The sequence below is a fragment of the Aulonocara sp. 'chitande type north' Nkhata Bay genome, linkage group LG2 (assembly GCF_057382095.1).
Source record: "Aulonocara sp. 'chitande type north' Nkhata Bay isolate Kocher_YH1m ecotype deep benthic linkage group LG2, A_spYH_male_GT1.1, whole genome shotgun sequence".
Classification (NCBI taxonomy): domain Eukaryota; kingdom Metazoa; phylum Chordata; class Actinopteri; order Cichliformes; family Cichlidae; genus Aulonocara; species Aulonocara sp. 'chitande type north' Nkhata Bay.
In genome coordinates, this window is record NC_141345.1 from 33,401,678 (window position 1) to 33,418,281 (window position 16,604).

General features: G+C 39.0%; 1 protein-coding gene across 1 annotated transcript in view; it reads left to right on the top strand.

Annotated features, from left to right (window-relative positions):
- The first annotated feature begins 3,918 nt into the window (after positions 1 to 3,918).
- Positions 3,919 to 16,604, top strand: part of pdgfc (platelet derived growth factor c) — a 48,158-nt gene continuing 35,472 nt past the window's right edge. Inside the window, exon 1 of the mRNA XM_086259963.1 lies at positions 3,919 to 4,650. Coding sequence (XP_086116089.1) covers positions 4,473 to 4,650 — 178 coding nt within the window. The 5' untranslated portion in view covers positions 3,919 to 4,472. The remainder of the gene's footprint in view (positions 4,651 to 16,604) is intronic.

Consider the following 16,604-nt stretch of genomic DNA (forward strand, 5'->3'; position numbering starts at 1 on the left):
CTGTGTTGTTTAGAAAAATGTTCGCTAGCCAGCTGGCTATGAGCCACGAGTGTGATGGACAATCCTATGCCATTCCAGAAATATGTCAGGCTGGATTGAAACAATCTACTGTGGTATAATACAACCTGGCATGAAAACCACATTTCTGCTACCACTGCAGCCCTGAAGAGTTATATGTGTTGTCACATCAAAAAGGAGTTTTTGACAGATCAAGAGACAAAGAAGTGTTACTACTAAGCAGCTTTATTTGTTTATTTATTTACTGTGTGCTGCTTAGTAACATGTTTGTTTTCATCTCAGAAGGATGGATCATTCTTTAACTAAACCCAGAGTAGCTTTGCTGACAGCACTTTAATTCAATGATGATGTAAATTTTTTGGAAGACGAACGGGTACATGTCATAGGAGCTGAGATAAGAGCAGTGAAAATGAATAAAAACTTCATGTAAATCATGAAGGATGGAGATAAAACAATATTTATTGCAAAATACAATACATCAGTTTCTGAAGAACGTGATCTTTCTATTAAGGTGACTGCTGTCAAAATTACAGCTACAGACATTTTCCTATTTTACTATGTACAAGTAAAATATATTTCAAACTATATGAAGGTCTGCAACATGTTCATTAGTACATTCAAAAGGTAGTACACTGACACATACGAGGATTAGTATCTTCCAACTTCCAGTTCCTGGTTTATTGATTAAAGTCTTTTCTCTCTGCATGTCTGGCCTGTACACATATATGATCTTGTCAGTATCTATTTTACATTCAAGCAGCATGCTCATACGTCAGTAAAACAATAGATAAGGAGAGAAAATTCATCATTACACTGTCCTGGATTCCAGTTCAGTAATGTATTGATGAACTTTGGCAGTGTAATATGAGATCCTTGGATCATTAAATAAGCAGAATGCTATCATGGAAACTGAGTCTTCCTTGTCAGCAGATGTTTAGGAAGTGCTACAGTATCCAAAATTATGATGGAGGCATCGAGCCAGAAATCTGTTAAGAAGGAGAGTTCCTTTCAAATATGTTTGGATCACTTTCCTGAATAAGGATTGTGTAAGAGGGGAAATCCTGAAGGACAAAAAGCTCTTTCCAAACTGAAATGTCTAACATAACTAAACGGTTACAGTGAATCAAGATTTTTAATTTTTAATTTTTTTAGCTATTCTGTTTTAGTTGATTCCAGCAAGATTAACAGCAAGATTATTTTTTTTTAGGTTTTCAATGTATGTGTTCTCAAAGTAAAAATCTCGTAGATATCCAGCCAGGTGTTCATCCCAGCTGCACTACCACACTGCAGACATTCATTCTTTCTCATTTTCAGGGCATCAAGCAGCAATAACAAATGTAGTCAGACAGCATTATTAAACTTATAATTGGATTTAAACTGAATTATATTCAGGTTTTGCTGTGGAGTGAACTCAGCTAAGCGATTATATTGGACAGCAGTGTATTTGATTTTGTGTAATTTATGCACAACTGAAGCCAAACTGAAGTCATGCACTTCAATACTTTTTGAATGAATGAATATACTGTATGTACAATATTACTGATGATCAGTTTACCACTTAAGCATATATTTATTTCTACTACAGCACGCTTTAGAAGAAGCAGCATTGTGTCCCTGAACACCTGAACATGATAAGCACATCTGATTCGTTTTAACCTGGAAATATCTTGAATCATCAGATAAAATATGCTTCCCCTGGTGGAATAAAAATAAACAAATTCCACACCCCTTGCAGTATCTTTAGGAATTTCAAGGGGCAAACATTGCCTGTAGCTCTGAGGGGCACCACCAGGGGGCTCTGGTCTCAAAGCCAAGTACAGCCAGGGGCAATTATTGAAACTTTTCACTTATCAACATGAGACCTTAATGTCCATAAAACACCAGAATGTCTCTGATATAAAAGTTTGACTGCGTGCTGAAGGTCAGTATGCCTTTTAGAGGATGAATATGATGATATAACAGCTGATCAGGTACAGAGATAGATATATGTTTGTTATGTATGGGTGAGTAAATAAAATGATTTACTGGACTACACAGATAAAGTTCATGCTGCTGCAACAACTGGTTTTACAGTATAAATTAAGTAATTTAACATTTTCATTCACTTGTGTTTCTCTTCACCACAAAGGTGTTTTTAAAAAAAAACAAAAAAACAAAAAAAAAAACCTATGACAGATGTGTTTTCTAATGGTGACTGATGTTTGAGGGCATTTGTTTGCTTGACAGAATGCATCTCATAACAGCAAGCAAGTCTAAGGGGATTTAAGCAGTATACGATGAGTGTGAATTCTCCATTGTATACATTTCCACTTGCACTCTGCTCAGTGGACACAGAGCTCTCCTAGCTGGCTTGTCTCTGCATGTTTGGCGTGACCCAAATAGCCTAACTTGTTTCTAATTTCCTCTGTTTATTATATTTCTTTGTATCAAAGACTTTGCGTTTCACAAGACCACCATGGAAGCGGCAATCAAATGTGGACAACAAGACAAAATACCCAGCTTTTACAGACAAAACCTCATGGGGTGAATGAGTGTGTGTGTTTTTGTGAAAGAGAGAGGGATTCCACGATGTGAAGTGCTGACATCTGCTGCAGGCGCTCGCAGGGCTGGAATGTGATACCCTCCTTTACACAAAGGGCCTTGGCCCTTCCAACAGGCACATGAAGACCTCTATATGCCCCTCTCCACAGGGGCAACACAAGTATGAAATGACTGCATCAATGTCCCACGCCTTCTTTCCTGAGCCATTAACTTGGATTAAAACCACAAAAGCTTCCCTTCTTACCTTGATGCTGGAGAGATGGTTGCTCTATATTCTCTTTAAGTTGGTAGTTTCTAAGCTATGTGAGGCTGGGGGTAAATTGCTGCAGCATTGCATCATGCGTCTGGCTCAATGGGTTCAATATGTCTCCAGCTCCCCTTTGATTGTTGTGTCTGTGCTGCAGCAGACTTACCATACAGCGGGGGATACACTGTTGCATTTTGCCAACAATAGGATGGGAGGAACCACATAAAACACAGTTGATGAGGTACAACATTGTGCTGGGGAGAAAGGAAATTGGGAACAGGAGGGAGTATTGTTTCAAGCGGTGTCTCTGCTTTGATATGACAAATTGAGAACCTTAAACATTTCCTTCCACAGAAACATTCCAGGGGAGCACAAAACTGCATGTTAAAAAGTTTTCTTTTGGGGCGCATTTATCTTTCATTCAGTGAATCAAGGTTTTAAACAATTACTCAGTGGTTAAACAATGTTACTTAGGAATGTTATATGGAAGGTTTTAGTCTGAATCATGGGACTCCTGATGTGAATATATACTGTGAACTGCACTGTATATATTATACATTGGATGGATCATGATTTAATGGGATAAAAATGCAATCGGGCCATGGTGTTGTAGTCCAGTAAAATAAGCAGAGAAACAGATAAAGGACTAGTAAGACAGTGGGTACAACTGGTGTACACACAGCAGAAAGTGAAATGTGTCCCTTAAAAAAAATCCAGAAATAGCCTAAAATGTCTCCTTCACATTTTTGTATCTCTACTCTTATATCTTTATATTTACAATATATCGTTTAATCTGGTGTTATAGTGTTTTAAGTTATTCTGTAGTTTTAAAGATATATTTCCAAAAGTATTACCGCTTATGTAAACCTTATCCTTAACAACAGACTGTGTGATCTCGGGAGGCTGAAACTTTTGGCTAGAAATTATTTGAAAAGTGCGCAACCATCAAACAAACAAAACAAAAACAAAACATAAAACGGACCCGTAAGGGAGTGAAACACCTCGTTAAACCAGGCAGCAACTGAATAGTTAACATCCTGGGAGTTTCCTCCGCTGAGAAGTTGTACTTTATGTATAGCACCTGTTGTGCGTCAGTTGCCAGTCTCCAAAAAGCCAACCCCGGGCGCGCAGCGATATTTTATCTCAGGCTCCAAGTTATGACTCTAGACCGCGCCAGAAAACAGAAAACGTCTCGGTGTTGCGAATGGTTTCAAAGTACAGGCTGTATCAAGTTGCTTCACTCTCTCGCTGTCTCTGTGTGTGAGCCTTTGCTGTAATGCGTAAAGATCTGCAGGGATTTATCAGACGGAGTGAAGAACGCACCGTGGACGCGCGCTTTCCCCAAAATGCGACTGTGTCTTTCTAATGTTCTCGTCGCGTAGATTATATGCGTGCATAAGGGTGTTTTTTATAACTAATACCGGGATTATAGCAACATAAAACTAAACTTTGCTCAACTTCCCATTGAACCAACAGGTGCGCATTTGCTCTGCGCAGCAGCGGCAGGTTCGGAACCTCCGCAGAGGAGTCGTTCTAACTTCTCAAGTTAAAATTTTGTTCCCGAACTTTCCTCCGAAGGACTGATGCTTAAAATTAAGTGGATTTTACTCTGCGCTTATCCTCTCCAAATGTGTCCGAAACAGCACTGGTGCCCTGTAAACGACGCATGTGTGTGGTGATACAAACCGTCCCGTCTACAGCGCTTTGTGATCGCCGGCTACCACTCATCCAAATGATCCTTCCATTAATATTCCTTCTTGCATCGCTTCTCCAACAATATGGCTTGGAAGCTGAATCAAGTCATGTCAGCAAATTTCCCCTACCAAGCGTAAAGGAGCAAAACGGTGAGTTTCGATGCATTCTAGTTCATTCTTAAAAGTTCAAACTTTTGAATGATTGCTCACACAACCTAGATGCTCATTCTTACTGGGCTTAAAGACATTCCTTTCAAAAAGTACATCTTTTGAATGAATAGAAGCATTTTATTTAGTTCAACCAGTATTATCCAGGATAGGAAGTGCAGTATTACCCTTTACCTTTAAAGCGTACCCCGTATGCTTAAAAGGAGAAACCCTTCTGAAATTCCTTGCCCCTCGGGAGAAGTTTTTCTTGTGATCATAAAAAAAGGCTCCATTCATTCAGGAGCAGTCACTCAGGGCGATGTAATTTGGGGCTCATGTGAAATGACTCCAATGAACTTCACTAATTCTGAAATCCTTCCCCCCATTTTTCCCTGTTTAATTTTATTTCCATGCTAATGACAAGAGTATAACTGTGTTTAGCTAAGTAAGTAAATAATTAGCCTCCAGTGATTGTTTTGCCATCATGGGGAATTTGACAGTCTTTGTTGTTCTTTGTTGTTGTAAGCATCTTTCAAATCTTAATTTAATACTTAAGATTGTGTATTATGATTATTAGTTTTGGCTTATTTTAAGTTTTATATCTTGATCCCTTATATTCCCAGTGCTGACATTATCTCTTCATAACAAACTTTATATGTCCTGCATATGAATGACAAAGGTTTATAAGAATTACAAAAGAAGCCAAGACATGCTGGTACAAGAAATGTAAGTCCAAAAAGCTTGCCATAGAATAGTTTATGTGTGACCGATCCTGTGCATGTGAGCCTTTTAGTCAGGAGTCCTAAAATGTGATGTTTGATTATTATTTTGCTTATGTGAAGCACATAACAAGTCGTGACATAGAAGCAGACTATGTATCACATAGCTTAAAGTACCTATATCTTGTAGATATGGTTAATCTTCATACATTTCTTGATCTTCAGTAACCAGTAGGTTTGACTCGACTTGTGTGAGGGCATGCAGCTCTGACTTCACTACAGTAACAGTCAGGGTTGGGAAATCAGAACCTCCTGGTGGGATATCCAGGTTTAATCAGGATGACTGAGAAAGGAAAACAACAGAGAGGAGGGAGGGAGGGCAGGGAGAGTGATGAAGGAGGTGGAGGGGAAGTGTGGTGGGGGAGATGTTAAACTGTCAAGGAACTCTTTAAAAAGGCGGTCACACTTTGGCTGAGGGCAAAGCTGGCCAGACCGTCTGTAACCTTTGACTGGAGTGTCTGAGTGCTCTATTCTGCTGTGCTTGATTGCAGATGCTCTGTGAGACAATTTGATATCGATCTGACGGAGGGGAGAAGCCAGACCTGTCTGGCATGTTTAGTAGTAGTTGCCTGGAGAGTTACGGTCCCCAGTCGTATTAAACTTGGCAAGCGGCTGCTGATGACTCCATAAGATATCAGAGGGCACCATCTCCCATTGAGAGCCAGAGCTGTGCAGAGTAACCATCTGTCACAATGAATGATTTGGACAAAAACTCTCAAAATGAACTCTAAAATCAAAATTCTGTGTTTTGGGGTAATAAATAACGTCAACATTTCTTTGCTCCACTGGTGAGAATAATGTTACAGTGTTGTGCATGTCATTTTTATGTGTTTGCCACATGACTATAGGGTTTCATGGTTATTAAGAGGAAACACTGCTAAAAATGACTTCTCCAGGCACTACAAAGAAGCTGTGTAGTGTAAGGTTTTGAAAATGAAATAGCGCTGAAGGAAAGTACATGTATCAATCTAGCTCAAGCGCTACCCCAGCCTTTGGTCTTCAACATATTGTTTTATTAAAGGTAAAACAACATTGCTGTTTCTGAAAAAGTTAGAAACAACAATGTTGTCCTGTTTTTGCCAGAAAGGCAAAAACAGCCTACCTCTCTGGAATGAAGCAAATAACATCAGAGGATCGGATCCAGCGAGTATTACTTTCATTCTCAAGCATTTGCAAGAGGAAATCAAAAGTTTATATCATCATAAAACACATTTTATATGAGACAGGATTTTGATTTGTGATGAAACAACATGATTCACAGTCTGTATACTATGATGTAGCACTGATTGACTTATTATTTAATAGCCTATAAGCTTGTTTCATTATGCAGTGATGGCCTGATACCAGTTGTCAACACTGCAAACCCAGCTAAAGCTCCATCTCAGCTTCCCGATCACACAGGTCATCTCAGGGGCACCTCTTATATCACTTCTCCGAGATAAGTGGTTTGCCTTCTCTTTCCCGTAGAAGGCCATGTTTTTTTTGCCAAGGCCACCCATAAGCAGAGAGCCAGATATTTTCAGAAAAATCCAGCAACAGATATTTGTAGGAGATGCGGATTACCTGTGATATTCCCACATAACCCCCCGAGCACCACTGGAGGAAGGTATGCACCACACTAGACCTGCCAATGATCACAGAGGCTGCTGTTCCGCTAAAGATTAAGAGATTAGAGGGAGGACTGGGGTCATAAGGATCAACGGCCTATGGGGAACATATGCAGTGTACCACTTATACATAGATGGAGGACAGAGGAGCATTATACATTCAGTGGATTATGATTACGATGTAGACAAACAAGACATTTGCACCGGGAACATACTGGGTGGCCTCGTATGAATCGTGACTTTTTCAGGTGTAACATAGAATACAATATTTGTTTATTCTCCGATTGCTGAGAACAGCTGTTAATAGCATATTTGTAGAGTAGCAAAGGAGGAGGAGTCCTTTTGGTTGCCGGCAAAATCCTATTCATTTAAGTGATTGACAGCTAAAGTACTTCTAAGGCTTGCCTAGCCACAGTATTTAAAAGATTACCAACTGCCTTGAGAAATACTTGGTAATTTAATAAAGAGTCAAAGATCTTAGCCTGTGTACAAAATCACTTACGGCAAGAAGTAAATTGCAACTCCTAAGAAGCATTTTTGTAAGAAATATTTCATCATAGAGCTGAAACGTTTATACTGAAACTAAATTAAGTTTAGTTTATCTGGCTGAGTGAAAGCACTTTTTGACTTTGGGTCAACTTTTATTCAAGGATTAATGCATCTAAAAACTTTAATTGTACTCGGTGGAGCAGGTGTTCATGACAGAGCTTTAAATTTGTATCTTTCTCTGTCTAAAGTTGAAATCATTTTAAACAGCTGACACAATGAAAATATAGTAAAAACATAAAAACCTAATATAAAATCACTGTCCCACTCTTTATGGTGAAACAAGCATTTCATACAAATTATGATACTATTATGCCATCTCATATCATATTGTACAGTATGCGTATTGTGTAATTGTTAAAGTTAAGAAGAAGTATAATGTCTTTGTTTTTGTTTTGTTCTCAGCCCACTGTTACAAAATCTGCCCTGACAAGACCAAACATAGTCATTTGTAATGGGTCAAGCCTCTTCTACTAAATGTGACCAGCTGGCATTCATGTATCCACCATGTTATTTTAAGTGGTTTCCATAGTGCTTAGCTCTGGGTTCAAATATGAAATTACAACTATGACTCTGAAACCAGTCAAACAAAATGTGCCTGCCTTGGAATTTCAACTCATTCTTTTATACAGGTTAGATGTTTCCTGACCCTGGGAAAGCTTGTTTCCACTTAGGGGGATCCGTGCTTTGATGGATATGCTTGAATGAATGAATGCAGCACTATGCAGTTAATCATTGTATTGGGCAGTGGAATAGCAGCTGGTATGCTTGTCTGAATTAAAACCATCAAAGAAAATGGATGGCTTGAATGTTCAATAAACTCAGTGGGAAGCATAGAGGGCAGACGTTACACCAAGGAGATCACTATAGTGAGATGAAAAACACAATTATAAGGAGGTTTATCAGGGTTTTTATTTGCTGACTGAACGTGATGGATTTTTTTCATTTATACAAACGAGTTTGGCTTCTTTTCCCTGTCTAATATGGAAGTCACTAAATACACCAGCTTCTGAATAACCATTTAGTGTTAGTAAGAGAAAGAAAAATGCACTTATGTGAATTTTCCACAACAGTAGCAGTAGAAACCACTGGATACAAGCAGGTCTATATCTTCTGGAAAGAGGAAATTTTCCCCTCAACATCTCACTCCAGAGTGGGGGACCCTGGATAAAAGTGTCTATGTTTTTCCTGTCAGCACTATTTGAACATGGAGTGCTGTGTTTGGCAAGCAAAGCATGCCACCGCCTGCCTGCTGTTTGTCATTTCAGGCAGCCAGTGCACCGTCTCTCCCACCACCTCAAGAGGCTTTCCGGGGGCTCTGGGTCATAGGTTTAAGCTCTAGTGAGGAAAAATAGTATCTATAGAAACCTATTCTGTCTTTTCTTGGCTCGGTGTTTGTGAATTTTTCTTCACTGCACACAATGCTTTGGCTGCCAGTGGTATAATGAAGACCATTTTGTTATACAAACAAAATGCATGAGGGGGAAGGGGACTAATACCTTAAAGCTACTTTCCACTGCTCCTTATTCATAAGGGGTCACCACAGTGGGTAGTTCCACAAATTTGATTTGGGAGGTTTTTGCACCAGATGCCTTCCTGATGTAAACGTCAAGGGATGTGCATCCCCTCTTTGGAGAACAAGGGGACTGAAACCTCGTTCTCCAAAAAATACTAATCACTTTCATTGCCTCTTTGCAGCAGCACATCAAGAAACAGTAAAATAGTGAACCACATAATGTTTTTGTGTCAGTTTTACACACATAATTTGACTTTATTTGAAGATTTGCTTCTCCCAACCTGTTAACTGTCATTTTCCTTTTAGCTTAGCTTTGACTTCAACCAGTCACTGCAACCTGTTCTCCACCCCAAAGGCTTCAAATTGCATTGCACTGGCTAGTCTTTTTCATGCATTTTTCATCATGCATCGTGGTGCTATAAAGTTCAATCGTCCCTCAGCATATTAAATGGATTCACTTCCATTAAATGGATTGCAAGAAAATGCTCTGCTTGTGCTGCAAGGAAATGATGGACAAACCTGTTGGATATGGCGGAACTTTGTTTTGGTGGTTAACGTGAAAGGTTATGGTTTAATACAAACAATAGTGTTTTTATAAAACTAAACACACAGTGTGGGTGCTTAAATCTAAAAGAAAATTCACAGAAAAGACAAAGTTGAAAAAAAAATCATATACAAAAAGCAAACTGAAGAGATAATAATAGCAATCCAAGCTGGGACTTGAATTCCTGTCTTCTGATTTAAAGCACTGTGATTATGCTATGAGCCTTTCAATTTGCCTCCTACCTTTTGGGCTTTTATTATTGCTTGTTTCTTCCTTTTGAGGCACAATAGTAAGGGATCACCCACTGCATTACAATATGATGAGAACAAATTCTTGAAATAGCAACAGTATGTAACAAGTAGGAAGTAACAACGAGTTGATCTTTGAGGGAACAACTTGGTCTCTTAACAAAATCTGATTTTCTGTGTACATGGAAACAACCTTTTCTTTCTATCTAATGATTTCAACGATAGTACTAACTAATTAATGTCTAACTGATAATAGAATAAAAGGAAAAAATGAGCAGTTTTTTCAAAACATCCCACAGTTATTCATTCATTACTCCCCATGTAAAAGACATTCAGTAGTTTGGTCAACAGCAGCAATTCCTACTATTCAGCATTATTTTAAGTATCACTGAGAGATACATGGAAGCACAAAGGTAATCTTCTATAAAATTGGATCCAAGTCATCATGGGATGCAGCTGAAAGTACTGAATTTTGTGTTAAGATTTACTTTTCCGCTGTATTGCAAAATTGTAAGACTGCCCTCTTTTTTTAAAGTTAAGTAACTTCAAGTGTCAACATGAATAGGTGCCTGTAACGTGTATTAGAGTTGTCAGTTTTACATTGGCTAAAACGTATCCACATTTCCTAAAACATGTGTTTAACATTTTCAAATGGACTGTTTTCATCCCATAGAGGATCTTTTTCAAATTCCTTCATGAAGACAGAATGCATGAAAGAACCTGAAAACTAAAGGGTTGGTTAAGTCTTTCATAAAATCTGTTTTTGGAAATGTGAACACAGTACATCTTCATCTTAGTAGGCATGGAGTAAGTCGTTTAAGTTTGAATAGATTTAGACGTTCAGTAGGTCCACTTTATGTACTCTGGTGCATTTGAAAGTGAAAAATCTGGATGTTAGTGAGGAAACACATTCATTTTCATGCTGTAAAAGGATAAATATTGTTGTAAAATAATATATTTTCTTGCTGTGTTTCTTTGCTCACAGTTTCTTATCAGCTCAATGTCTGTAGCAGGCTCATTGTCCTGTCTCTGTCTGCTGCCCTCAAATAAGAAATCCACTTTCTGAAATATTACCAGCTTCCAGATAAGAATTGAGAGCAAGCAATATCATTTCAAATGTTCAGCTTTGTCAGTGTTTCCTGGTGAATAGTTGTTCTGAAAGCTGCCATTTCACTCACATTGTTAAAAATGTTATATTATACTCCACAAGCAAAATAAATACAGATAACTTTTCTATCATGTTTTTTTTTCCTTATCAGCAAAATGAAATTACTTAAATCGAAAAGCAATTTAGCTCCCTAAATGGAAGGACTTGGTAAATGTTATCAGCTGCTTTGGCACAATAACTCAAGTAGCTACAGCATGACTAGCTGGCACAGAACAAAGCAGTTACACATGAAGCAGGATGAATAAAACAAAGCAAAAAGAAAAGGAGAAATTCTGGTTTAAATGCATGTTTTCCAGAGTGTGCTTATTCTCATAGTCTGATGAAGTGTCGGACTAGTTCAGTATATCTGGCTAAAGTAAAAGTTACTTATCACAGCAAATACCAGCTATTCTCTGTAAATTAACATGGTGTTCAAAACAGAATTTGCATTTTCTTACTGGAAAAAATGGTTACTGATTTATATTATTACTTCTTTTGGAGAAAAATGCATCCATAGAGCAAGATATGCTTATTTTTATTGCACCATTGGATGAGACAAAGGCCTGCATTAACACATGACCATCACAATGTAAATTGCATTTCATTTTCATTTAGGTAATTTGTCACTCCAATCAAAGTAATCTATCCCCTCTATTGTTTATATCACATTTCCATGGTTGTATATACACTCAACAAAAATATAAACGCAACACCTTTGTTACTGCTCCCATTCCCCATGGGATGGACGTAGAGACCTAAAATTCAGTCCAGATACACAATATAACCATCCCTCCCAAACAGTGGTCACACATCAGTCCAAATGTGTGGTAGTGGGCACATCTGCCATATTGAGATAATCCATCCCACCTCACAGGTGTGCCACATCAGGATGCTGATCTGACATCATGAGTAGTGCACAGGTGTACCTCAGACTGCCCACAACAAAAGGCCACCCTGGAATGTGCAGTTTTTTGCGCTATTGGGGGTCTGGGGACCCAGAACCGGTCAGTATCTGGTGTGACCACCATTTGCCTCATGCAGTGCAACACATCGTCGCATGGAGTCTATCAGATTGTCAATTGTGGCCTGTGGAATGTTGGTCCACTCCACTTCAATGGCTGTGCGAGGTTGTTGGATATTCGTGGGAACTGGTACACGCTGTCGTATACGCCGGTCAAGCACATCCCGAACATGCTCAATGGGTGACATGTCCGGTGAGTATGCTGGCCATGCAAGAACTGGGACATTCTCAGCTGCCATCTGCCCTGAACAATGTGAACCATGATTCATCCGTGAAGCGCACACCTCTCCAACGTGCCAGACGCCATCGAATGTGAGCATTTGCCCACACAAGTCTGTTACGGCGACGAGCTGGAGTCAGGTCAAGACCCCGATGAGGACGACGGGCATGCAGTTGAGCGTCCCTGAGACGGTTTCTGACAGTTTGTGCAGAAATTGTTTGGTTGTGCAAACCAATTGTTCCAGCAGCTGTCTGGGTGGCTGGTCTCAGACGATCTTGGAGGTGAACCTGCTGGATGTGGAGGTCCTGGGCTGGTGTGGTTACACGAGGTCTGCGGTTGTGAGGCCGGTTGGATGTGCTGCCATATTCTCTGAAACGCCTGTGGAGACAGCTTATGGTTGAGAAATGAACATTCAATGCACGGGCGACAGATCTGGTTGACATTCCTGCTGTCAGCATGCCAATTGCACGCTCCCTCATTGCTTGTGGCATCTGTGGCATTTTGCTGTGAGACAAAACTGCACATTCCAGGGTGGTCTTTTGTTGTGGGCAGTCTGAGGTACACCTGTGCACTACTCATGATGTCAGATCAGCATCCTGATGTGGCACACCTGTGAGGTGGGATGGATTATCTCAATATAGCAGATGTGCCCACTACCACACATTTGGACTGATTTGTGACCACTGTTTGGGAGGGATGGTTATATTGTGTACCTGGACTGAATTTTAGGTCTCTACGTCCATCCCATGGGGAATGGGAGCAGTAACAAAGGTGTTGCGTTTATATTTTTGTTGAGTGTATTTCACTTTGACAATCTTTAATATGGGCTGCATAAGAATTTGAGTTGCACAGTCGTAATTTAGGTACATTTAGCTCTGAAAACAAAACATGTCAAGGCAAGAAATTGCACTTATCTCTGAAGCCTTGTAATATAAAAACTATGATAGAAATGTTTAAAAGGGGGGGGGGGCTCTAAAAATTGTTCGATCAAAGTCTGACAAGAATCAGTGTCGTTCTTGTTGTAACAAAACAGATTCCCTCTAAAACAGGAGGTTCCATTGATAAAATATTTGGATCATCTTGAGGCTGTGAAGTTTGAAACCTGGCCAATGTGGCACTGTTTTAACACAGACCTCAGTTGTCCTGTGAGTATTGGTTTTCTTACGGTAACTGGAATTCCAGCCTTGACTAAATATCTTGGCAGTGAGATGAGTTGACCTTGGTTACCGTCTCTGGCATGTCTGCATAACGTGGCAGATGTCATCACCTTCTATCACAGAGGTATTTCACTGTCCTGTTTTGACTCTTCAGATTCACCATCTGTCTGTCTGTCTGTCTATCTATCTATCTATCTATCTATCTATCTATCTATCTATCTATCTATCTATCTATCTATCTATCTATCTGGTAGTTACTAAGGAAAATAAAAGCTCTAAACTAATGTAGATAAGGTGGAACTTCTGGAACTGTTTTCTTACACAATCATCCTTACTTATCTCTAATGTCTAATGTTAACCAGATGTAATACCATAATAACTGTTTAATAACATAGATAGGATGGGTTCAAAAGCAGTCCTTTAAAGGGCTTTATCTGGTTCTGTGGTCTTAATGGCACTTAATGAGTAAATTTCTCCAGGCAATTTGAAGAACTTGGAGGTTTTCTGTTGGTTTAGGCTGGGTGAGTTGCTTCTGTTGGACTGACTTGATGAAACTGAGATCAGGGATTTATGGGAGAGTCTCACTGATGATAGATCTTTATGAGTCTGGCTCTACTTGGAGTGATTGTCATTCTTCAGAAGAAATTTGGGACTCTTCGCATGTTTTTTTAGTGCAGTTTCATGGTGGCTAAGAATCTAAACATCTAGAGCTTCTACAACTTTTTTTTTTAAACTGCAGCTATTTGTGAAAAGTTGCTCTGTTTTAGGACATTGCTAAGTCTAAGATCCATGCCAAAATGGGGCATATATCTTAGAGGAAAGTAAACAGTTGAGCCATGAATCAGGGATTGTAGCATGAAGACCCAACACTGTGGCACAAATAATCCCAGCTGTCCCCCTTCCTCTTCATTATGATGAGAAGGGTTCATCATGTGTGAAACTGAGACTAGGTTCATCTGATGCAGCAGAGATATTTCATGGTTATCAAGCACCATCATTAAGCATGCTAATTTTAGAAAGAGGCAGCAAGAGTTAGCGATGTGTGAACACCCTCATACAGCTCAGAATATATATTAGACAGATCAGTGCTTAATGTGTAGTTTTGGCAGTTTATGAGAATAAGCCAATGATCTGTATATAATGGTAGCATTTTACTAACTTAAAAACATAATTTTAAATATAAAAAGCGAAATCTGTATTTACAGCACCCATTTGGAAAGAATACATTTTCATTGGATTGGGCATAAACAAGCCTGTATGTTTCATTTAATCAGTAAAACAACTTTAAAAGCATGCAGTATATTTTATGAACTTGTAACAAAGCTGTGCAGTATACTACAACCCAAGTCCAAACATAGAAAAAGCTGTGCAGTGTCGTGTAAATGTGGACTGTTTGTCAGGTGCATTGTTGGCATATATTTCCAGGCTTCTGTAATTAAATATTTTCATTACAGTGCGTGTAATGCCTTGCAATACAAACTACAGCTTATAGTGGGTATCTTCTTGTTTTCGTTCAGTAGAGACTTGGCAGTTTCCTTTGTGTTTAATCAACTTGTGCACCAATCTGACCAGGAAAAAATACATCTGCGTGGGACTACTTGAACTGCTCTACCGTTCAGGGACATTTTTTACCTGATCGATTACAATCTACAAGAATCAATACTAAAGTAAATACTTTTTAGATTAATATTTTATCCCTTGCAGCATGGTGTGCATCAGGTCAAGGTCTTTGGGCTGTTTTTGGCTTGCCAGAGCTCATGCATGCATAGCTGAACTATTTAGCATATCAGTGAACTTTATCTTTTCATGTGTTGCTTATGGAGGTAACTGGATATGTACAACATGATTTAATATTCTGAGTATATATGAAGTTATTTCTTTTGCTTTCAGTTTTCAGTCACTAAACAAATTCCAATGGAAATTAAATGGCCTTTATTTCTTGTTTATGTGCCACTGGAGGAGAGTGAGAAAAGAACCAGAAGCTATTAAAGGGAGATGTGAAATATCCCATCTCTAATGCATTTAAGTGGGTAAAATAAAAAGCACACCTGTCCCAGTAATCACTGGTACACTGCCGTCTCATGCTGGTCGGATTATGTCATCTAGCACATGGTGAGATGTGATATACGATGCTATGCCAGTGCCATACAGAGTCGGTAACCTAATCACACGTACTATTTTGAGAATGTATGGCTTTTCCCAAAGCACAAATAGGTTTTCGGGCATGCTGGATGTAGTCACCCCCGGCGTTCTTACGCTTGGATCCCCAAGAGAGGGTATCCGTTTCATTTCCAGTCCAGCTGGAATGAAAATACACATTAGCTATTAGGTCTTATGACTGACCAGAATGATTTGCCAACTGTGTGTGAGCATGTTCATGTATCAATGTCTGCATGCAGAACAGGACCTTCAGCAGTTTCTTTTTAACAAAACATGAGTGACTTTTACTTTTACTCAAGTATGTTGGGGTACAGGGTTATCCTGTGGCGATGGGAAGTGTTTTGTGTTCAAGGTAAATCTTTGGCATAGGAACTTACAGTTTGTTGGATACGAAAGGGAAGCAATTTTACTTGTGGAATTTGGAGCTTCTTCAAATGTCGAATGTAATACTGGACGCAACATCATCATATAGGATCAAGTTTAAAGCATGAATTATTTGTTTGTCAATCACCTGATTAAGCTGGAACTGGGAACAGAGAACAAATTAAGACAGAACATAATATTACTCGTCACAAAGATGACATCTGAAGTAGAATTTCCACGGATTTTCTTATAATAATGTTCAAAATTTGATATTGTTTGTTTTCATGTTGGGCCAATAAATTAACATCTATTTCTTGTTATACATGCAGTGAAGATACATGTGGTTGTATTTCCTGCAAGAACCAACAAGCGCCAAAGATTAACTAAAAGCCTTTCTACAAAAGATTGTAAAGAGATATGCAGACACTTGACTTGGCCTTTTGTATTCCATTCACAATGTACTGAACAAAATTGTGATGAATATGATACACTGTGTTAATGTGGCAATTTGTTGCAGGGCTGCTGTCCTTGTACACTGAAAAAAAAGCTGGCAAAACAAAGTAACTTACTGGAAGAGCGGGCTTTATTCATTCAACAGGGAATCTTATAGTAGGTTAGTAAGGGATCCCTTGACACTTCTTTCTTTCAC